Source organism: Vanellus vanellus (assembly GCF_965231255.1).
Source record: "Vanellus vanellus genome assembly, chromosome: 13".
NCBI classification, from domain to species: domain Eukaryota; kingdom Metazoa; phylum Chordata; class Aves; order Charadriiformes; family Charadriidae; genus Vanellus; species Vanellus vanellus.
This window is the reverse complement of record NC_138918.1, coordinates 17,520,309-17,543,701: the sequence shown is the minus strand read 5'-3', so window position 1 is coordinate 17,543,701 and position 23,393 is coordinate 17,520,309. Positions and strand designations below refer to the sequence as shown.

Here is a 23,393-nt window from a genome sequence, read left to right as displayed (position 1 = left end):
TCAGGAAAAGTGATGTGTTAACACTATAAAGTTCTGCTTGTCTGTCAGACTGAAAAGTCTACTGTGTGGTGAAAGAAAGGAAGAAAAGAAAAAAAAATCATGAACTCCTGTAAAACTGACTTTTTTTTTTTTTTTTTTTTTTTTTTTTGCTGGACTGATCTTCCATATCCGTGGAGAGTGAATCAGTCCTCCACTGACAGTAGACTGTGCTACAACTTCCACTAAAATAGGCTGGACAATAAATGGAGCCTTTTTTGTATTGTACCAAGTACTGGAGGCTCTGAAAAAGTTGCTGGGAATGTATTCCTTCCCCCAGGATGTAGTAAGTGTTGAATTAGTTTATTTACCCCTCTGCTTTTAATTGGTTAATTCTATGCCAGTTATTTGTGGGTGGGAGAAGAGGGAGGAGATATAAAATACATCATAATCAGTTCTTTAATGCATATTTAATTTTCAGCACAGACATACTGCTACAGGAAAAATCAATCTTAATTCTAAAAGATGAGAAAATAGATTGATAGTATCTGTTTCTAAAGGAATTCTTCTTGCAGTCTCAAAATGTGAGTTATATACTTCCAACCTAATCTAAATTTTTTCTCAAGTTTTTCTTCAAAGAAAGTTTGAGCATTTAAATCTCTCTGTCAAAATAAATTTGCTTAATGCCCCAGAGAATATCATATCTTCAGTTGTAAAACAGTCTTAAATGTTAAAAAATTGAAGTGATCAAAGAATATTAACAAGTGAAACCAAATTTCATAATTTCAGACCCACTATGTATGCTATGCAGATATATTTTAGCCTGTAATGCAATATGTAGAAAATATTTAATGATTCTGGCAAAAAATAATCTAATTATCTGTTTAACCAATTTGCAAGGGTACCAAATAACATATTTCTTCTTTATCTTACTGAAATCTTGTGACCTTTCTGATATCAAACTATTACATTTCTGCATCTTTTCTCTGCACACCCGCCTGTCTACAGAGTCCTACATTCTGTAGATAACACAGGGCAGAGACAAAATGCTTAGCGTTACTCAAAAATATAAATTAAGAACACTTTCCTTAAAAGCTCTTTGGTTTCTGGGTCACACCTTTCGTTCACCTTGAATTCCCGAAAAACCAGGAGTGCAAGGAGCTTGGTGATGTGGTAGGTGTAGGAAGAGGAGGAAGTTGCGCAGTTATCTTTCAAAATGAAGAGCGCTCCATGGTGCGTGTTACGTATTTCTGCTTATCAACTAGCTGTTTTGATTTACTACTTTTATTTTCTTTTTCTGTGTTACAAATACGTTCCTGTACCAACAAATAGCACAGAGGCAGACATGAAAACAAGGCGTAAATTTGTGACGGATTTCAGTACTTGACATGGTGCAATGAGTTGCCAGCTCCCGCTGAAGCTCGGATCAGACCAAGGCACTGACTGCAGCTCCCAAAATAAACGCAGTCTTTTGATCACTACTTTGTTTACGAGCTTCCGCGTTTCACCATGTCTCAAACTGCATCCCCGATCCTGTGATCTGTAGACCGTAATGCAGGTGCCAAGTGCTACTGGTAACTCTGAGCTTTGGGTTAAAGAGCTGCAAAAATGTTGAGTATGAAGTGCTTTGGTGCCTTCTGTTGCTTGTCTTTGCGCTGCAGCAAGGTGACGATAATGTCTGAGAAATGACGTGCAGAAATGACGTGCTGACTGAAACATCCTTTCTTGGTAGTTTTGCACTGGGGCTAGTTTTGTTCCTTTTTGCGTCACATTTTCTGCACGGCTTCCCATCAAGGTTATGTTTTTAATCAGTTGATGAAACAGGGATTTTTCTTGGTGACATACTTCCTTTCCCCCCTTTTGTAAGACGATAAAGTATATTTCCGTGGGTTTATTCTTGCATTCCAACAGACAGAAAAGTGTGTGCAACCACTGAAACAGCGATAAAATTTAAAAGGGGCATGTATTTGTAAAGGGGTGGCAAAAGTTATTAACTAACTTATGACCTGTTGGAATAGAAATGTGCCAGAAACGTTGGAAAAAAATTGGTGGGAAACTTCCAGTAACTAAAGTGTCATTTTTAGTAGGAGAAATTTTCTGCTCTGCCGAATTTTTAGTTATGTCCTGTGGCAATATCTGGCAATAAAAGTATTATTAAGAAATATGTATTAGTGTAGCTGTAAGCACACTTAAAGTTTATTAAAAAGAAAACAACCTCACAACCCCCCCCCCCAAATAATTCTTCAAAATAATTGTCCAGTATTCCTTATGGTGTGTGGCAATACGATGCTCGTATCCGTTGTAGATTAGAAATTAGTCCATAGCTTTATTTCCAAATGTCCAAAATTATGAAGCATAGAAGATAAAACTCTTTCAGAGCTCAGAATTCCACCTTCAGTCTCTTAGGATACATGCATAAAAGGAATTAATTTCAAAGTGGTTCAACAAGCTCCTTCAAACCGGGTAAACTAGTAATATCGAGTGAATGATCATGCTATTGTCATTAGGCTGGAAGTGCTGAACAATACTTGTGGTTTTAGGATCCATTTCTCAGCAAGATACAGAACTCCCTTTAGCAAAAAATCCTTTTTATTTATTGTTTTGCCTCACTGGGGTACCTTGAAAACTAGGTGGTGACATGGCAGTTGTGCCATGTGGACAGGACAGAAAGAATTACAGCCACTGTTGGCAACTTAGGTGGAGCGTTTTCCTTGTTTTATGTTGTAAAAGCTGTTCCTCTTCCTACTTTATAATGATAGCCAGAGGGACTGCAGCTTGAACACATTTTGTTCATTGCAGATTGTCTATAAAAAAAACCCCAAACTCAAAAAGATTTTATCATACCAAGACCTAATCCTAGGAGGTCTGTGGATAGTATTCTATTAAAGGCGGCAAATGAGTTCTTGCTGTACAGAGCTAGGACGGAATGATTTGGGGGTTTGTTTGTTGCCAGTCATGCTAATTGTTGTAGGTCTTTCATATAACATCTCTGAGCCTGAAGATCCTCTTCCTTGAGTTTCCACCTGCATTTTGAAATGAATGAGCGCTGACTCTGTCATTGAGTCTGTAGCAACAAACTACGCAGGCGGGAACCCACCATTCAACTCCGGGTGCTTTAGGGTGAAAAACTGTGATAATTCACTCACAAGTAATATTGAAGAAGTGTAAGTACAGGCACCCAAATATTCACAGCAATTGAAAATTGTAACTTCCATTCCAAATGAGGCCTAAATATTTGATCTTAAAAAAAAAAAAAGGTTAGTTTTTCAGATTGTAAAATGTAAACATTTGTAAATATGTTGTAAACCACCCTTCCATCTCCAAAATTTTATAATGAAAATAATAGGATTCTTAGAAATTAAAATTGTTCTATCCGTGTTTGAATAGAACCTTTTCTCTCCAAACATTCCCGCCTCACTCTTCTTCCTGCTGCACGACAAACGCCCAGAAGCACACAGCTACAAGTGCCGTGCGCTGGTTTCTTTCGAACTGCGATCCGGCGCCGAGTCGTGTTCTGTCAGACCAGTTGCGGTCTACATCCCCCAGTTCTTCTGTACATTGTCTGACACATCCGGTCACTACAAACATTTTACAAGTGGAATAGGGTTATTCATGCTTTCCTTTTTTCAATCCGATACGTTCCTGGTATAAAGGATTCTGTTTCATAAAATATTTAGTAGTCTGTGCAATTTCTGATAGAGACGTCACCGCTAAGTGTGCTTATAATACACACTCCTTTTTGTCCTAGCAAACTTTTAAGAACTTTTCAGAACATGAATCATTATTTTGTGCTACAGCCAGGATTTAATTGTTCCTAGGGTTGTCTTCTGTATGCTGAACACTCAGTTATGTAGTCAGTTTTACTTATTTGCAAAATGCTATTCCTGGCATGTCTTAACTAGATAGAAGATTTTTATTTGCTTTCCCAAACTGGAGAGTCAGGGAGCGAAAGTCATGGCATAATTCTAAATATATGAGATGTCATTGCTTAATGAAAGCCTGAAAATGCCACACAAATGTGATTTGCTCCTCTATTTTGCTGGAAATTATGGTCGGTTGAGGCAATCAGGATCAAATTTGAACTCTGTAAATTGTGTTCCTATAAGTGAGACCAAAATACCTCAATACAATAATGAAAATGAGATTTCTGTTTAAAATGTTTTGCATGGCTTTTTTCACTTTCTCATACTTGAATATGGTAAAATTAAAATTATTGTTGTTTGTTGGTTTGGTTTTTTTTTTTTTTTTTTTTTACCCAAGGGTACATGTTAGCTCAAATGTAACTAAGTCAATAAAATACATTTAAAATCTTTAGTTATTTCATCAGTCAGCATGTACCTAATACGTGTCATAAAAACAACACTGAAGGGAGTAACCATTGGCAGTATAGGAGTAATTGAAGTATCTACTGGTTAGGAGAAATTAGGTGAAAAACAAGGAGTTTGGCTTTTCTAAGAGTATCCTCAGTTTTCTGTGTGGAGCTTGTCTCACAGGCAATCCAGTTACACCAGAGGAAAAAGCAAACAAAAAGAATGACAAAAGTTGGTTTGGCAATTGAGAAATGGTGCACCCAGAGTATAGAGGTATCGGTGGACAAACAATAATTTCCATTTTACTTTACTTCATTACTTATTAGGCTTATTACTTAGTTTATACCCTTCCCATTCTTCCTACCCCCTGTAGCGCTGCAGGTCTTTAAAAGAAGGAGAAATGCTCCTGAAGAGCCTGGCTGCTGTTACTACAAGGAGTTTTTTTATATAAATAAGTTGGAGATAAGATTAACTTTAGAAATGCCTTTTCCTGAAGAACTCTTAGAAAGGTACTGCACCCCCAATGGACCCTAGTGAAATGGGATGCTTAATTAGCATAAAGAATTGATGGAGGAAAGATGGGGCGCTTACATGGTTGCTTGATAAGAAATGGTTTTATTTGCTGGTACATGTTGGTGGGAAATCTGGTGTCATTGCTCAAGATATGCAAATGAAATCTGAGATAACCTCTGTTCTATAACATATTACAAAATGTGAGGTTGGAAGTGCAGCATAGTGAAAGGAACACTATCCAGATGGCACCGCGGTGACAGGCTTTATATCAAAGCCCAGCCGAGGTAAAATAAGAACGGGCAAGAGAGGGCCTCTGAAAATCACTGATGCCTGTTACAGATGTAATGTAGCTCTCTCTTTATGGGGAGAATATATTTGCATAAATTCATTGATCAATGATTTTGCTAATCCTGCAGTATTCCAGGCATGTCCCAGCAAATTGATGAACATTTCTATCAATCCTCACTGCAGATGCCTAATTATATTACATATTTAGAAAAGATGGATTTTTCCCCTCCTGGAGCATATGTAGTAGTTGAATGCTGTGCTCATTCTCCTTTCCCGCTCCCATTAGGCCGGAGGATTTTTTTCCCTTTAAGAATAGCCTGGAGCCGTGCCGGCTGCAGAACTTACCGAGATAAGAGCAGTGCCAGGTTAGAATTATGAGTTTCATGAATCACTGACCAATATGCTTTTTGAGGAAGCTCGGTTATATGGCTTGTGTAGTGTAAGCCCTTTATTGGCGCTGCAGTCACTGCTCCGAGAGACTCCAAAGTCAAAACTCCAGGAGATGGAGACTTCTGGCAAACCTTCTCTCCCATGATATTAATTGTTTCATTTGCATGCTCTGCTCATCCTGTGACCTGCCCTCCCTCCCCTTTCACTAATATAGTTTCTTCGTCAGTAATATAAAAGCTGTAGAACAAGCATTTTGACTGTTGAAAGTCAAATGAATGTGAACGACTTAATCCAGAGGACACTCAACTGTACATAATGCAGACGTGCAGCTCAACACCTTAACCAGAAGCTGAGCTGGAGACTACGATGGGAATAAAACTCCTCGCAGATAAAGCTGAGGTGGTGACAGAGTTCTAAGGACAAGTAACAAGCTCGAGGTAGATGAGTAGTCATTTTATGCCATAATTTGCAATTCATTGTTTATATGACTCCGCAAAGCAGCCGGATGACGATACTACGGTAGCTGGATGCAATCCTATCAGCAGTAATAAAGCGTCTTTGGCTGGGGGAGGAGGCTGCAAGCCTGGGTGGCACAGGTTTCCCTGATGTCAATATCAAGTACACCAGGATGTCCTCAGCCCTTCTGTGACACCAGTTGGGCTCCAAAACTGGTGGTGAACGCAGGAACTCCTGCTTGCTCTGGGGTCAGTCACCACAACAGCAAAAAAAAAAAAAAAAGATGATTTAAAAAAAGTGTTTCAAAACAGATAACGGTTACCTTTTTTCTTTTCCTATGTGCAATTAAAGGTATTGTTTATGACCTATAGGGGTATAAAGGGTTTGTCTTTTTCAGAGGTTGCTTTTGTCCCTTTGCTGTGCTGGTAGAACAGCATAGACAAAGGCTCTGCGCTGCAGCCAGTCTTTATACAAAAGAGGACTTAAAAGCCTGGTTTCTCTGGAAAGAGAGAGCAAAATTATGATGGGAGCTCATATGCCAGAATTGTTGGTCCACCACTGCAAGCATTGTGTCTGATATTTAACCTGACACTGTAGCTGCTGGGATCGGGGTACTATGCATTAATTATTAGCATTATCCAATATTTTTAGCTGGGACAATAATATTGTATCTACAGTAAATTAGAAATCAAGCCAGTAATACGTAGATAGTTAGGATGCAAGTGAAGCAGACAATTACATCTGGACCTGAAAAAAAAAATAAATGCATAGGTAGAAGCTTCTTCTGATCTAAAAATCAAATAGTGTCTGTTTCTTGCTGTGTTTCATGCTGTTCACAAGGTTATGCATATAAGTGTGTCTATAAGTGTGTAAGCATATATGATGAAAAGAGCGGGTATGTTATGGTTAAAGCAGGGAAAAAAAATTTAAAACTTCAAAAAGAAAGGCATACAATTAGTGTAAATTAGACCTTCTTTACATAGCGTGTCCAGGTGTGTGTTTAAGAAAAAAAAAAATTTAAGAGCTGCATTAAGGGTGGAAGTATGAAACAATCTTAAAGTAATTTGAAGCCAAATAATCACAATTTCTATGTTAATTTAGTTATCATAAATGAAGCAATTTCATGTTCACTGGTTTGATACTTTTGAAGTGGAATTACATTTCTGAAGTTTCTGGTTTGGGGTGAATAATCCGAATGCATTCTTTAAGCGTGCACGAGTGATGGATGGCCACGCTTAGGACATCTGCAGATCCTTAGAAACAAATTTTAAAATGCTGTGAAGTCATCCAGAAACTGTTGTTATGATGGTACCGTGTTGCTCTTGAGTGTTTTAGAGGCACCTTAGAAAATAGCTTGGTCACTTGAAACAGCATCAAATGAGGTGACTACATGAAGCCGTTGAAGGAAACAACGAACTGTAGTGCTGTTAATTTTTAAAATTACACGCATCCCTCTTGTCTTCGCAGTGCTGGGTGGCGTGAGGTACCTGTGATTTGCAAGTGCCAGACTGTGGCTGGGATTGGGATTTATTTCAGGGTAAAATGGAAGAGAAGGTTGTGAAAGACATGTTGATGGCTGTGATGAAGGGATGCAGGAGCGTATACTGAACAAGGCCTTTGTTCACCAGATCGGTAATTTAGATTTGCTTTTGCATCTTTTGCTGTTAGAATCTTAGATTGTGTCTGTCCCCAGAAGTGCTTTTGTGGGAGAGGGGAGGGTGGGAAAGCAAATCTTGTTCGTGGCTTTCAGCTTTGGACTTGGCTATTGTGATCGATAAAATGCCGCAATGCAGCATCTCTGCGACGACGCTCGAAGGCCGCGGAGAAGCCCTCGTTGGTGCAAAAGGAGGTTGCGGGCTGGGCGGGCTCTGGGGAGGGGGGTAGTCCACTCCGCGAGCACCCAAGCTTCTTACTGGCTCCTTGGGCAATTTCAGTGATGTCTTAAAAGGGTTGGGTCCATTGTATCTGCAAGACACCCCGTCTTCCCGGCCACGGCTAGGGCGTTAGAAATCAGGTGAGGCACTTCAGCTAATACTTAGGCTGAAACAGTTAGGACAGACCATCCACAATGGCAGTTATGTTTTATTTTGTATGCATGCAGATATTACAGGGAAACAGCAGTGCACGGAGAACAGTTGACTCCTTTTTTTTTAGCTGCTACTTGCGCTTGTAGAATATTCCTGAACAGATCGTAAGTGCTTCGAATTTTTTTCTGCGTATATTTTATTTTGCACTTTTTCACTCTGTGGACTGAACGCAAATTGAAACACTGTGAGTATTTCCTAATCAAACTGTTATGATTTCTTAGCTGTATTGCATACGCATGCATGAATATAAGCAGGTATTGCTGCTTCTCATGGGCAGGTGGTGTTTGGGAGAAGTTTAAAAAATGGAAAGATAGGTGGTTTTAAGCATATTGACCTTTTTCTTGTGTGATTCACGGAAGCGCTGTGTAATGTATTATTAAAAGAAAAACTCGATGTTTAATTCCTGATGGAAAGCAGATCCCTTTCCAGCTTCACCAAGAAACATGTAATTGCCCTTGTCTAGGAATTGTGTTGTCTTTGTTCTTTCAAAACATTTTGCTCCTCTATAAATGTAACTTTTTCTTAACAACTGTTCATATGTGCAAGTCTAAATTCACAAAAATGTGTATATCGAACAGTCCCTATTTCATTCATGTGAATTTGTATTAGCCTATAAAGTAGCCTTAATTTCCAGCATGTAAGAATTGCAGGTAAAGGCATCACATACTGTTAGGATATAAAACTATTCCATAAATATGGTCTGCGTCTCTTGCATTTTGGGGAGGCAATGGCAATTTTGGCAGTAAAGGTGAAGTTCCCTCTTTAAAAGGTTTGCTTCTTTTCCTTCTTCAGCTGTCAAAAGCTGAGAATTGCCTTTGCGGTTCCGTGCCAAACCATGCCCATTGTCATGTTGCCGAAGCTATGAAAGATCTCTTCCCGCTGCCCCTTCCCAGTGGGAATGCCAATGGCCTTGGGACCTGCGGGGCAGCTGAGACACTGGGCTCCTGAAACCAGGGAGCTGCTCTGGCAAGAGGAATGAGGGACGTTATTTTGCCGGCAGGACCTGGTAGGTTTGCTGTTGGAGGGAAATGGAAACCGGGGGTTGTGGCAGCCTGCTCTCCACGGATGCCAATCGCCTGCCCATCACCTGCCCCCTAAAAGGCTTTTCTAAAACCTTTTGCACTGACACTCAGGCTAAACTGCTGCCAGTGCCATTTCTGTTCGTTGTTATATTTATACTTCTCAAGCAGCTGTCTGCTGCATGCGTGGGGTTTGCCAGCTCGTCCCTCCTTTGGTCCTAGCGGTCAGCGTGGGACTTGCAGGGATCCGCAGTCCCGCAGGCAGTGCCGCATTGCGGCAGTTGAGGAAGTGGCGACAGGCTGGCACAACGACCGTCCCAAAGAGATTGAATATTGTCACATACCCCCATACAATGGATGCAGAAGTCCATTTTTTGTCCTTTTCTCTAGCTCTGAAAAGGCAACTAATTTCTATCTGCCGCTTGGAATGGCTTTTCTGTTCCTGGGTGTGTTACACCCACAAGTATGAAAGGGATATGTTCATTACGGTAGGGAAGCCTATCAAAATAGGGGCTTTAACTGTAAGGTTATAGCATTAAGGTTGCAGTGTACTCAGGATGGGACAAATTAAAACATGGTTTTGAAGAATGATACTGTTCCTTTCTGATCCAAATTTAATCAGTTTCTTTAGAATTTCTTTTGGTGGAGTCCTGTAAGGAAAACGCAGCACTCAGCTGACTGAATGCTGAAACCTTTTACCTTGGAAATCTCCATCATTAAATGCCTTCAGCCTGAACAAATGGCAAAAGTTACTTGCTCCTTTCAAATTATAGAGTTGGACTGTGTTCGTTTGAATTGGATTATGTTTATAAGACTGCTTCAGAAAGGACTAAACAAAAGCAACTCTTCAGGCAGGAATGTGCAAAACCATTTTATTTTGCTGAAGTACTGATGCATCAAACTTAAGGTTTGTACGATCTGACTCTATCTTGTTGATTCTTTTTCATCCTTTCCATAAATACATTCTGGTAGGCTTTCAGACCTCTGTATGCATTGAGAACCCAATCCAGTTTCCATTGATTTTTGGCAGCAGTAGCACAGAATCCATAAGCTACAGTACCTGACATGCATGCAGTTGGGTAACACCAAGAGCCATATTTAGTAAGAGAGAGATCTCTGTATAACCTAACAACAAAAAAAGTGTATCTATTTAACAATTAGTTTATATTAAAGTAATATAATTCTATTATTAATTTAATTGTATTGATTTATTGGACAAGAGATTTTTCAAATTAATGTAAAAAACCCCAAATTTAGGTGAGTTGAAATTGAATAGAGTTTTATTTTTGACTGCTGTTGTGGCTCCTGTGAAAAATCTGTGCCTAAATTAAATAGATTGCAGGGACTAGATTCACTCCCTGCTGAAATCAGAACAGGATTTACACTGACTTCAGTGGACATTGGTCTGAATATTATGATAATTGGACTTGTTCCCGGTGGTTCTAGGTAATATTATCAGCCCTGGAAATTTGGGGACGGTAGAAAAACATGAAGTCCACCCTGATGATATAAAGCATTTATTCAGTGTTTGCAGAAATACTTTTATTTCTCTGAGTCCAAAGACTTACAGAAAATTATGGATGTAATTGGGACGTAGAGCTACAGCAGTCATTCCAAATACAGTGTATTGAAAAATGTGTAGCCTTTGGGCAAAGACCTGAGAAAATGTCTTGATTCAGAAAAAAGTAAAGGCAGTGTTTCTTGTGCCATTTTTGAGTTTAGAAAAATAACTCAGAGAATCCTTAATTTAAAAATAAAGCAGTGGCAGAATAATTTCAGCCTCTGCTCTTTTGTCTTTGCACCAATGCTTTTATAACTAAAAATTCCATTCAGGCTAAACTGAATTTGTATTTTCTGCCTAGAATTAGAATGTCATGTAAAAGATTGAAAAGCTGATTGAAATTTCTGTAAAAAGCTTTTTCAACTCTCACTGGGCATAGACGTTAGAAAGAATTGGGGGATGCAACAGATACCTGTCTTTTGTAAGCTAATAGAAGTGATTTGATTGTGTGGGAAAATAGATATGTCTTTCTGTGTATAGAAAGAGCAGACTTCCTTTAGGGAACGTGGTAAGATGTTTTAGGTAAGACCACGTGAATGACATTCTTGACTTAACATCTAACGAAGTCCACAACCTAAATGAACTGTGTACCCTCCATTGTCTGTATAACCTTTACTATATTTTATTTTACCTTATCTTGGCTTAGCTCATCTTATTTTGTCTTCTTCTATTCTGTGATTCTATGATTTTCTACTTTATCTTGTTTTAGCACATTTTATTTATTTGTGTGTAAGTAAGTAAATTCAGGCATAATGATATGTATGTGCACACGCAACATAAATGCAGAGCTACAGATAACACTAGAAAGGTTTGAGCATCAGTCACCAGAATCCGTAATTTTGCTCCCGCTTGTATACATATAACAATACAATCTGATTGTACGGGCCCATATGATGTTTTTCTGGCCTCTTTTACCCATGTGCACCGATTCCTAGTCCCAAGCTCTTTACCCAGATAGTTTGCCCAACCATTGGCTTAGCTGTGGGTCCTGTCTTTCCCTCTCCTCTGCTCTTATCCTCAGCTCCTGAGCTCACCAGTCCCAGAGACTCCAGCCAAGGCGCAGCCAGACTCCAGGGAGAGTTAATGCAGCAATTACAGGACTTAAGTTAATATGCCCTAAAATTATCGCTATAGGCAAATGTGATCACCCTGGTTCTTGCCGGGTGACAAAACATGCATTTCAAACAAAGAATTTGTTATTATAATAACCCAGTTCCCCCAAAGCCTGATATTTTTAAAAGTCATCTCACTACTTCAGGGGACAAAAAAAATCTGCCATAAACATCTGGCTTTTATAATAACCTTAAATAGTTAAAATCTGACAGTTACATGCAAATTAAAAACGGCCAGAGAATGGGAGGAATCAGGCATTTGTAGCAGCAAACACTGCTGGCAGTTTTGTGCATAATTCCATGATAAGCTTATTTATTTTATTTTTTTGTACATTTCTAAAAAGAACATTTTCTTTCCTCTATATCCTTGATACTAGTTATATTTCTGATGTCAGCTTCCCAAGTTAATGATGCTAGAGCCTCTCATGTTGCTGTGATGAGAACATTTGTGAACACATCAGCAAGACTAATGCTACAACAGAAACCACAAATTGGCAACTAGTTATTTTTATTTATTTCAGTGGATTTTGTGTGTCACCTGGAGACTATTTAGATTATTTGCCTGGGCTAACATTGTTTTTAAAAATAGCACTTGTATAGTGCCAACTCATTTTAGAATTGGGTACAAATATTGAGACAAAAACCCAGCTGTTATTGCTTTTGCTGCTAATTTGAGGTGTCAGATCAGAGCTCTACTGCTGTATGTCAGTGAATAAAGCCCCTTGTGAGATCATTATGTTTTCTAACAGTTGAGAGTAATGGATTAATCAGTGCAGCATCAGTTGCTTTCATTATATGCCCACACAGTAGTTGTGGGCTTTAGCTTAAACAGTCAGTGGGGAGATCAAAGGATTGAGTACAAGAGGCAATCAGGACTCACCAAAACTCTGAAGAGATCCAGTTGAGTTTTGGACCTTGCCTAACGAGCAAATCTCGGATGCCTTGAAAGTCGAGGATAGGGACTGTGCTCAGTGCTGAGCGATAGAGTGCCAAAGCCATTTTGCTTTTTCATCGGGGCCATGAGAAACAGTAAATATTTAACTTAATGCAAATTTCTTCTGACCTGTGTGAAAAATATCTCTTTACACCTATTGAAAATAGAGCTCCTTTTACCCTACAATCTCAAAGTTAATTACAAACATTAATTATGGCAGGGTATAAAATTCAAGTTTCGGTTTTATTACTAAAAATAGATTTAGATTCCCTTTTTGTAATTGGTAAACGCCCCCTGCTGTTAGTTATATTAGGTGGTAGGTAGGGGCTGGAGGGGGCCTGAGGTTGTCATCTCTTGTCCCACCCTAGGGCAGGACCATGGAGTCCCATGCCATTCCTGCCAGGGATTCGTTTAATCTTTTATTGCAGGCTTCCTCTGCTGATGGCTGCATGCTCTGTAAAAGCTCTTTGCTGTATTTTTCCTGTTCTTATGAGAAGAAACATCTCCCCTATATCTAATCAAAATTCCGGTTTCTGAAATTCAAACCTGTTACTGTTTTGTTTAACCCTTGTTGAATACACGGAACAGAGGATTTCTTTTCCCTTTGCAATGGCTTTTTGTGTAGTTGGACAGAGGTTTAAGAGTAAGTGATACGAATCTGCTAAATAGAGATTGAAGGTTCTGTCACTGTTAGTGTTAAATTTTGCTGCTAATTCAGTCACCCAAATTCACGTTTCATCTCTAGTATTTCAGACAGATCCCAAGATCCTCTTCTTTATGTGGAAAAATACTGATGCAGATGTCTAATCTCACATGGGTTCAAGAGTTTCAGTCCACATGTACACTGTGAAAAGATTCCTTCACGTATTTTTAGTTACCAACACTCCACACCCTCCCAAAGCTTTGGGGTCTTGGAGAAGTTGTTTTGCTGTCACCGTCAGGGCAGGGTTGTTGTGTTCCCTTCTGAGCCCCGCTGACAACTTGGAGTGAGCTGTTCAATCTTCTTTTGCATCAGTTCACCCGGTTCTGAACAGAAATAACATTATCAAGAAAACTATTTACATGAGAGGTTTAATTATGCTTGGAGATGTCTTTGTTAAGTCTTAATAAATTTTCCAGTCTGGTTTACTGGATGTATAGTTGCACTGGGGATAGGAAGCCTGGAAACCATGGCAGTTGTGGGAGAAGCAGTAATCGGGGAGTATGACAGTAATTCGCTCTTGGGAACGTTACAAGGCTGCAGATGTGCCATTTGTAGCTACCCATTGCATGCACATAGATAATAATCTTACATTAGGCCCAATTACATGGTGTTATGGACACACAACACACGGATTACATACACAGCCAACGAGCACACTGTGATAAAGCAGTGGTGTAATTGAAGGAGACAGAAGGAAATGTTAGACTTGTTAGCGCTACCAGTGCTGCAGTGCCCGATACAGCTGTTCCCCACCAGCCTCACCCATTTGCTTTTCTGCTCCGTTTCAAAGTCTCCCTTTCCAACTATAGGTTATCGCAGAGCGAGGTAACTCAGCACCTTGTTCTTTCCCCTGTGTGTTCAGAGACTTTTGAGCAGGAAAAAGAAATTAACGTCGTTGTTTAACTTCGAGTAAAGCCAGTAGACACGTAGAAGTACATGCTGCCAAAGGAGGACTGTCGTTTGCAGGATTCCTGCTATCAAATCATCTCTGTTAGGAGCCTGTAAAGAATCTCTAGTGCCCAAACATAAAAAGCATTCAAAATCAAAAATAAAATGAATGAGCCGGTGCCTTTTCATATCTCTTTCTCCATTTACCTATCAGTAAATGGGTCTGAATATTTCTGTCTAACTGAGAATTCTGCAAATGCTGCCATGTCCCATGATCAGCCAAATGTGACACAAAAGCAGCCTGGCGTGTCTCAAAAACCTGAATGGCCAGCACAGTAGACCTATAGTAAATATAGTAGAGGCTTATTAAGGCTTGGGGAAAAGTGTTAATCAAAAATTTAATGTGCCATATAATTTCTCAATTTGATTAGCTGTTTGTGCTAATCAGCTGCAGAAATGGAATGTGAAAGAAAATCAGTCTCTGTTACCATCAAAAAACAAAGGATGTCTTCAGCATGCGACGTGTTCACCCTTTCCCCTTTCACTTTAATCCATTCAGATTGTAAACAAGAAGCATCACCATGGGTATTGTACTGATGCATAGCTAGTTAATCCATGTACATTATGAAAATGCCTTGTACTTAGAAAAATGGACATTTGCGTAGTGATTTTTCCTTTTGCAAATTAGGATACCGTAACTTTTTTTAAGCTGGGATGTAGCAGGTGGTATTGTCATCAAACAAAAACCCAAGCCTCCTACGTATTTTCCCACTTGAAATGCGACTGGAAAACATTAAGACAGTTGCTGTTTTGCAGTGTACTTATTGAAGTACTAATTGAAGAAATTAAATAGTTAATATTTCAGATAATTGTTATGTTGTTTAACTTTTTCTGACATTGCCAGAAGATCCTTTTGCTTCATGTCTAGTACTTAACTGGAACAGAGCGGATAGATATATTGTATTGAAAGTATTATTATTTCAGACTAATAAGTCACCGGGCGTTCTGATAATCGTTAAGTGATTTTAATTATATCATCAATTGAATTCCAAGTAAGAGAAACAAAATCTCTGTGCACTCTGTAATTTATAGAATTGAGAGTGTTTGACTATTGATCTGATGGTCTGGGATTTCTGCTCTCTGAATTAGTCCAAGGAACATGAAAGGATGCTTAAGAGTTCCCAGGTTTTTAAAATAAAATACTTCTACTATTAGTAGGGTTCAAAATTTAAATCCTTTCCTTTTTTCCCCAAAGTATCTTCCATAAAAGTTGTTTAACTTCTTCTAGCATTAGGAGTATAATTTTTTTTTCTGACTCTCATCTAGTCCTGAACACCTGTATTACTATTCAAAAGGGTGGAGAAAGGAGTAAAGAATATTGCATAAATATTATTTAAAAAAACACACACGACAGTCATTTCTACAAGTTAATGGTTTTAATGTAATTACATTGGGTCTGGAATTAAAAACTCCTTGTCAGGGAACTACAGTGGTGTTCATCAATTTGGAGCAAGTCAGAAGAGAACAGAAACGCAACTGCATGTAGTTAAATTTGCACAAGAAGTTTGAGGAAGGAGATCGGTAATTGTTTTCAAATCGTGACAGGATTGCAGAGTGAGCATTCTTTAAAAAAAAATCTGATTAGTAGGGGCTATAAATCAGCTTTATTCTTCAGAAGAAAGAAAGCAGCTCCATGCGTGCCTCTAACCAGTTTGGGCAACTGGCAGAGGAGTGAGTTAGTAGAGCAGTTCCTCTGGGGTTGTAAATTGAAGTCGATGGGACTATGACAGTTCATGCCGGTGGAGGATGTACCACCTCGAAGACTGCTGATCCCACGTTATGTGTCTTCCAAGTAGTCCTTGGAGGACCCTTAGGACTGCTGCAGTCTGCTTCTGCTTAGCTTGCAAGATCTGACAAGGATCATGGCCCAAGGTGGGAAGTTTGCTAGCATAAATAATATTGTCTATAACCTCAGTTTCCTGATTCAGCATTTTGGATGAGAACAGTTTACAGGAAGAGGACTTCTAAATCAGAGGACGGTGCTTTTTCAAGGGACAATGGTGTCTCGGGTACTGGAAGAGGTGGCAGGTATAAGGCTGGGGAGGACCCAGCAGAATACAAGTGTCACCACATGATGTTGGAGGAGTCAGAAGATTCTGGAAGTTATCTGTTTCTCATAGCTTCCTGGTGTTTGTGCATCTGTTTCTGTGGATGTGAATCATAGCTGGATGAAAATGAGACTGGAGCCTCGGAGCAGCTAGCAGATGACTGTGGCAGAATTTATTTTTTCCCTTCATGTGTTAAAAATGCCACTGTATTGTGTGCTTACCCCTGTCAGGACACGTATCTTAAAAATCATTGCTGGGAAGGCTTCATGTGCATGACAGAAAGCTCTGCAGGATGCCTCTAGAGCACACCTCTACCTGAAAATGTCCCCATTCAAAAGCCAAAGACTTCCTACTGCTGGGAGCTGCCTGCTCTGCACAACCAGAGCAGCAGGGTTAAATTCCTGCAGCTACAGCTGGGCTGTAATGCAGACAGTTCACTGTCAATTAGTGCCCTTTGCAGTGTTTGGCCTTCTTTGTCCTGAAATAATTGCTGTTATCATAGATGTTTTATTGCCTTCATTATGGTTAACATTTAAATATCAATGAAATAGTATGCTACTAAGTCATCTGTGCAATAGCTATCTGCTAGAGTTATCCCTGAAATTTGTGTTTAAGGAGTGTGTTAATTCAGCACTGATTTAGGATTCTTAGAAGGAGGGCTATATATTTGTTGATGAATTGTGGGGAGCCTTTACTTATTAGGGGCAAAACCTGAGCCACTGTCATCTGATATTTTGTGAGTAGAAATACTGTGTCATTGGAATAATGCTTTTTCTGTTAAACAGAAATACTTCCAGAAATTTAAAAATATTTTTGAATCATCAAATCAGACAGTAAAGGCTGACCTTTCCACATCCAGATGAAGAATTGCACTGGGAGACAGGGATGTGTTCTCTACCCTCAGTTAGTGCAGAAGGAAGCTGCTGTCACGTCCTGTTCTGCCTAAATCCAATCCATGTCCTTTTGAAATCAATGGAAAGTCTCCCTTGAATTCCTGTGGCTTCCATTGACTCCTACAGTGCCATGTGTGACCTCTTCAGACATCAGCTATGTATGTGATTTACTTTTTGTGAGCTGACTTTTCATGTGGCTTTTATTTATCAGTGTATACCTAAAATCTTCCAACCAAGTGCATAGCTCATTTTTAAGTAACAGGCAACTGAGGCAGAGGGTGAATTATATTTTCATGTTTACAGATAAAAATGGTGGTGCAATTAGGAATTCCATTTGTGACCCCTCTTTGAACTTCACAATATGCATGTGCAAATGCAAATAGCAAATAAATATAGATATTGAGGGGTGAGTGTGTTGATTTATATACGTATGCATCCTTATAAGAGGTTTTGTTCGCTTTCTGAACTTAATGTACATGCTTGTTTTCACAAACTGTCCACAAAGGACTTTGGTTTGCATCACTGCCTAAAGAAAGTAATCAAGAAGTAACGACTGAATTAGAGAGAGGTTCATTTTGCACTGTGCCACAGTGGGTCATTTGTGGTATCATCATGACATTAGCAGGAATTCAAAGGCAGAGCTCTTCAGCCCTCTACAGATGTACACTGATACTCATTGTGTTCGCTTCCAGTGCGGAAGCCACAGTAAGGCAGTGGCGTGTGCAGATTGTGATGTACAGCTGACAAAATGACACGGCTGATAGCCATAAGAGCTAATTTTCAGGTTTACTTCTGAAGTTGACAGTATTTCCCTCTTCATCTTAGCCAGTAAATTTATAATAGACTGCATTGGAGTCTTTGCATATTGAGAAACTGAATACACAAACCCGTAATTTTATATACCCATTGATCCTGATACTTAGTTATGTGTGTTTTGTCCAGTTTTTGGCAACATCAAGTTTTCCAGACAATCTGGAACGAATACTATATGTTATACTATAAGCCATGGTACACTAAGGCCTATAGCTCTTCTCAGCCTGGTGTGTGAGCGTGTGTGACTTGGCTGACACAGATCTTTGGCAACAGATCTCACATGCAGATTCCAGATCTCCAAAACTTTGCTTTTACTGACGTAACTCACTCTGCCACTCTGCTCATGGATTTGGAAAGGAAAGGTAATTTTGCTCAGGTGGTGCAGTTTGCTGTCATGGGTATGTCAGCCCCCAGGCTGGCTCCAGATCAATAGTGCATCCACCTGGTGCAGCGCTGTGCTGAAATACCAGGTACGATCCTACTAACAAGGTGGTCCTGTTCTGTCCTGCTGGGATGCAGTGCAGCAGCAACACAAACATACTGCTGCCAGTGTCAGAGCCCGCTCACACACCTCTCCCGAGTGTGCCTGAACATAGCCCTGTTACCCTGCAACCTCCTGGCTTTGCCAATATGCCTATGTGCCCTCCTATGTACCAGAAAAACAGTCTTAATAGGGTATAATCTAATTTAGCTTTAATCTGCTGGTGTTGTAGATGATGATTTTGCCAAGGGATTTCTAGGCAGAATTATAAGAATGGTTTTAAATTGGCCACCACCAAGAGGGCTAGTTAACGTCTGTAAAACTCTTCAAGAGCTTTTGCTTAAATGTCCTATGTAGATACATAACATTGGAACAACTAAATAGTTAAGGGAAGGGTAATGTGCCGTTAGGTTGCTTCAGCAGGTATTTTCTGCAACACGTACACAAACGCTCAAAGGCACTATCTTCTACCAAAGTGATCCTGTGCAGTGCCGTGCCCCTTGCATAAAGCAGAGGTTGCTCCACGCTGCGTCCACCACATGTTTCAAATAGGCAGCTGCAGCCAGCAGCAGGACCAGCCATGCTGGGACATGGACTCATCGCCGGCCCCATCAATTCTTATGACAAACTGGGCTACTCTATTTGCAGATTTGGTGCGCTTGGAGCATGGCAATTATGCCCTGTTGGAGCGCTTTCCATTTCCTGTGCCATCTTGATAAACTTTATAGCTTCTAATTTGCTAGAGAGTCGTTGATATAATTAGGAGCTACATAAATGGGAGCAGCACACTGAGCTGATGATAATCGAGCCAGTTCATTTTTCATAAGAAGCGCTAAGGGGGTCCCTACCAGCAGCTGAGATCATTTTCTCTTTAAGCTCTGCTTTGGTAGAGCAGCAGAAATCCTTATGTGCCTCGGTCATGACGTTTTATTACTGTCTGTTCCACTACCCATATATTTTTGTATAGGGAGACCAAAGAAAGGGTACCCATCTGTCTGTCTGTTTTCAAAAGGGCAATTTGAGCTGTGTGTCCGTGTAAGCTGTGAGAGTCAACAGCTCTCTTCTTGTGTACGAGTGAGCGCTTGGAGTGCAAAGCTTTCATCTTGCCATGTGCAAGTTTGGTGTTTCATCCACTCAAGCTGGACCGGGTTTTCAAGCAAAGTGGTGGCTTAACCAAAAAGTCTGGATCTGTTCCGGTAGTCAATAAAAACTCGTCTCCTGTACTTGTTGGTACTCAGACATGGTAAATACTAACTTTCATCCATTCTTATGCAGCTGTTGGTTGCTTTGCCCTAACGATATTTCGTGGTATGTCACAAGTTGTCTGAGGTATGGGCCAGCATGTCTTACTGCTCGCAGCCTGGGAGATGTATTACCAAGAATTTTAGCAGCTTGTTTCTGTAAATAGTGTGTTGGTGAAGAAATGTAAATAACTGATCAATCGATTGTTCTCTTTTCTCCCTTTTTTTTTTCCTCCTAACAGTACTCTCAACAATAACAACATCACCCGCATTCCTGTTACCAGTTTCAATCACATGCCAAAGATCAGGACTCTGTGAGTAATATCTTTGAATATAATAATAATGATGTTGTAAGCCAGCTCTTTGGATATTTGTCATCTTGCGTTAACCTTATCTCAGTCTCTTCCCAATGTGAGCAGTTCCCCCTGTTGTGTTGAGGCAGAGGGTCACTGCACAAGCCGGAGGCTGTGGTGGCCATGGTGCGCAGGGCAGGGCCTTGGCACTGGGGCCTGTCCCACAGGGACCCACCGCAGGTGGGGACCAGCTCCAACGGGGCCCATGGCAAGGCAGGGGGGCTGGGGCAGGGGCCAAGAGCCCTGGGCTGGGCTGGGGTCCCAGGGCAGGGCAGGACCCCGGAGCCCCTGCTGAGGCTGGGCAGGGTTGTGAAGGCAGCTGGTGCCCACGGGGCCCTGACAGCGCGTTCACTGGATTTACTCAGGGTTATGTTAGACTCGGTTTTAGCAGGATTTTGAATTTCCTGGGAACTGAAACTGGAAATTTTTTTCCTGTGTAAAATTCCGTAAAGTGAAAACGTGTTCCAAACTGAAACATCATCAGAATTGTGAAAACTGCTTAGATGGATCAAATTACTTAATTTTGTTAACACCCTGTGTTTAAATCCTATTTCTTCTTTTCAAATTCAGAATACTAATTTCTGAAACAAGAAAATTTTTAAAGAACTTGAAAAAAGCTTCTCTTCCAGATACTTCCTGAAACAAAATGTCACTGATTCTGATGCATTTTTTATAACAGCTTCTCTTATGTGAAATCCATTTTTCTATAGCTGGGCAACATTCCACTGGAAAAGCTCTGATCGGCTTTAGTAGACCAAAACGCAAAGATTGTGAAATTATACTTTGTGCATTTGTATAATTTAGTCATAGCCCACCAAAAACATTTTCTTTAAATAAATTATTCCATTAAATTCCTTTCGGGAATACACAACTTCAGGAAAAGTCAAGTTTAAACAAAGTCTATCTGCTTTTTCATCCAAAATCTCAAAGTCAACCAAGAGGTATTTAGGCCTAAAAGCAAACAAAGGGAAACAGTAGCCAGCCTGAAATTTTTCTATGGCACTGAAGAAATAAAATGCTTCACAGATGTTATATATACATGTGTAAAATCCTATTAAATAAGTTAACAGAACTGAAGAAAAATGGCTCTTACTCGTGCCAATCTATGTAAGATAACCTCTGATTTAAATTTACATTCTTCATTAAATGGTGACATTCATAGATTTTAATGTAAGTAATTAAATGGAAATTAGGTGTTTGTCTTTTAGAAGACAACGGCTAAAGAAGATGAAGGTAAGGTTGGTTAAGTTTCCTAGAGTTTTACCTTTTCTCATTCAGTCACAGTGGTCCAGAAAATTTGCCTGGCTTCTTCAGATTAGTCAGTCTTGTCTGTTACCAGAGCTCAATGCCTTCTGCCATTTTCCTTTTAGTTTAATTTCGGAGATGGCTTTGTATATAGCTCCCTGGAGACTTACACTGACTAATCCCCCTCTGTTGTAATTAAGGGGGGGGGTGGGGGGGAAGAAAAAAAAAAAAGGAAGGAAGTCATAAATAGGATTTATAAAGGGAAGCTTTTATATTGAATTCTGAGAGCCACATTTTATAGAACATGAATGCTGACCCACTCTAAAAGGATTTGCTGGAAATTTAATTTAGGCTCTGTGGCTAAAAGGGCACCTTTGCAAACTTGCATTCGTATTCATTCACCTCGTGTTCTGTAAAGGTAGTTTCATCAATATCAAGTGGCATGTTTCAGTCTCCAAAGACTGCCAAATAACATGCAGTACCCTTCTCAGCAGTTCAATATAGGGATTAAAAAGTCCTACGCAGACAGGTGAAAATACAGTAAAATGGTTTAACTTTCTGTATTTCCTTCCATCTGTTTCAACAGAGGCAGGTAAGTCATCAAAATAGCAATTAATATAAGATAAATACAGCAATCAAATATAATTTCATCATTTCTTCTGCTGCGCCTTCCCTATGCCCGTCATCTTAGCACTTTTCACAACTAATACTTTATTAATTATAATTATTAATAAAATAAGTTTGCATAGCTACATATTACTCTATTTTCTTAATAGCTTCTGTTCAGAATTAAGGCTGATACTGTTTTAACAGATTTTTGTGTAAATGGATAGTAATACACTAACAACTAACATACAACTCAGCACACGGAAAACTGATCTGTTTTTGTTCACCTATGTAAAATATTTATATGAAGATATTATTCGGGGAGAACTGTTAATACTCTCCCTAGTTTCCTGAGCTTTATTTCACTCGATAACCTTTTCTCCTGCATTAATATACAACCTCAGTGGACAGTTTGCATGAAAGGAGAAAGCCGTCTGAGGCGTAATGGCTGAATAAGATCTACTGTTTCATGTCTTGGTTGTTGAGGCAAATTCAGTCCAAATGGTTTATGAATGATGTCGATTGCAGTTTGGCAACTCTACTGTTTTCTTAAAAAATGATCATCAGTTTGTACACCTTCTCAAATAGCTTCAAACTTAGGCGTTTTTTTTTTTAGAGGCTCTTGTAGGGATTCCCTGGTCTGAATATTACGTAAGTAGGGAGAAGCCCTTTTTCCCATCCAGCTGAGGCCCAGTGCGGTGTGGATAGCATTTTCCCTCTGTCTCTTTCGCACACTGGTGAGATCCATTAGCAGGACATTTGGGGCTGCTCGTGCTGCATCTGCTGTGATCGTTCTGTGGATAAATAGCTTTTTCTCCCTGGCTCTCAACAATCTGCTCATTTAAGAAAAGAGAAGGAAAAATAAAGAGTATATTCAACTTGAACATGACCTCTCGGGGGAAATAAACAAAAAAAAAGAAATGTGCTGGTAAGATTTGAAGCACTTGAAGAATTCTTTAAAAAAATCAGCTCTTCTGTGCTAACCTTTTTTATTTAACTGTATTTTCTGTTGCTAAATTTCATTGATCTTTTAGCCTTGATTGGCAGTGACAGGAATTAGTTTTTATTGATCTGCTTTCCTTTGCTTGAAACAGCTTTATTTATGTTAAAGCATGTCCCCCATACCTATTTGCTTAATGGCAAGTGTCCTGTTCTCTGCATGTGTGAGTGACCGCTAAGATAGGTAATTGCATAATTTGTTTTAATTTTTTTATTTAAAGGTAAACTGAAAATGTACCAAATCGGTGCTTTTCATGTTCACAGGGAATTGGTGTACTAGGCTTTTGAAGTACTGTGAAAATTCTTTTTGTGGCTGTATTCATTAATATAATAATTAAAAATATATTCTAATCGGCAGCTGTGTTAAGCTTGATAGAGTCTCCAAATGGTCTCCTCTCAAAAGCAGACTGTAGAATA

The 23,393-nt window shown here is 39.6% G+C and overlaps 1 protein-coding gene across 1 annotated transcript in view; it reads left to right on the top strand.

Moving 5' to 3' along the window:
- SLIT3 (slit guidance ligand 3) overlaps positions 1–23,393 on the top strand; it is a gene marked incomplete at its 5' end in the record, with an annotated part of 534,750 nt that overhangs the window by 306,668 nt on the left and 204,689 nt on the right. The window contains one exon of the mRNA XM_082489776.1: positions 20,016–20,087. Coding sequence (XP_082345902.1) covers positions 20,016–20,087 — 72 coding nt within the window. The remainder of the gene's footprint in view (positions 1–20,015; positions 20,088–23,393) is intronic.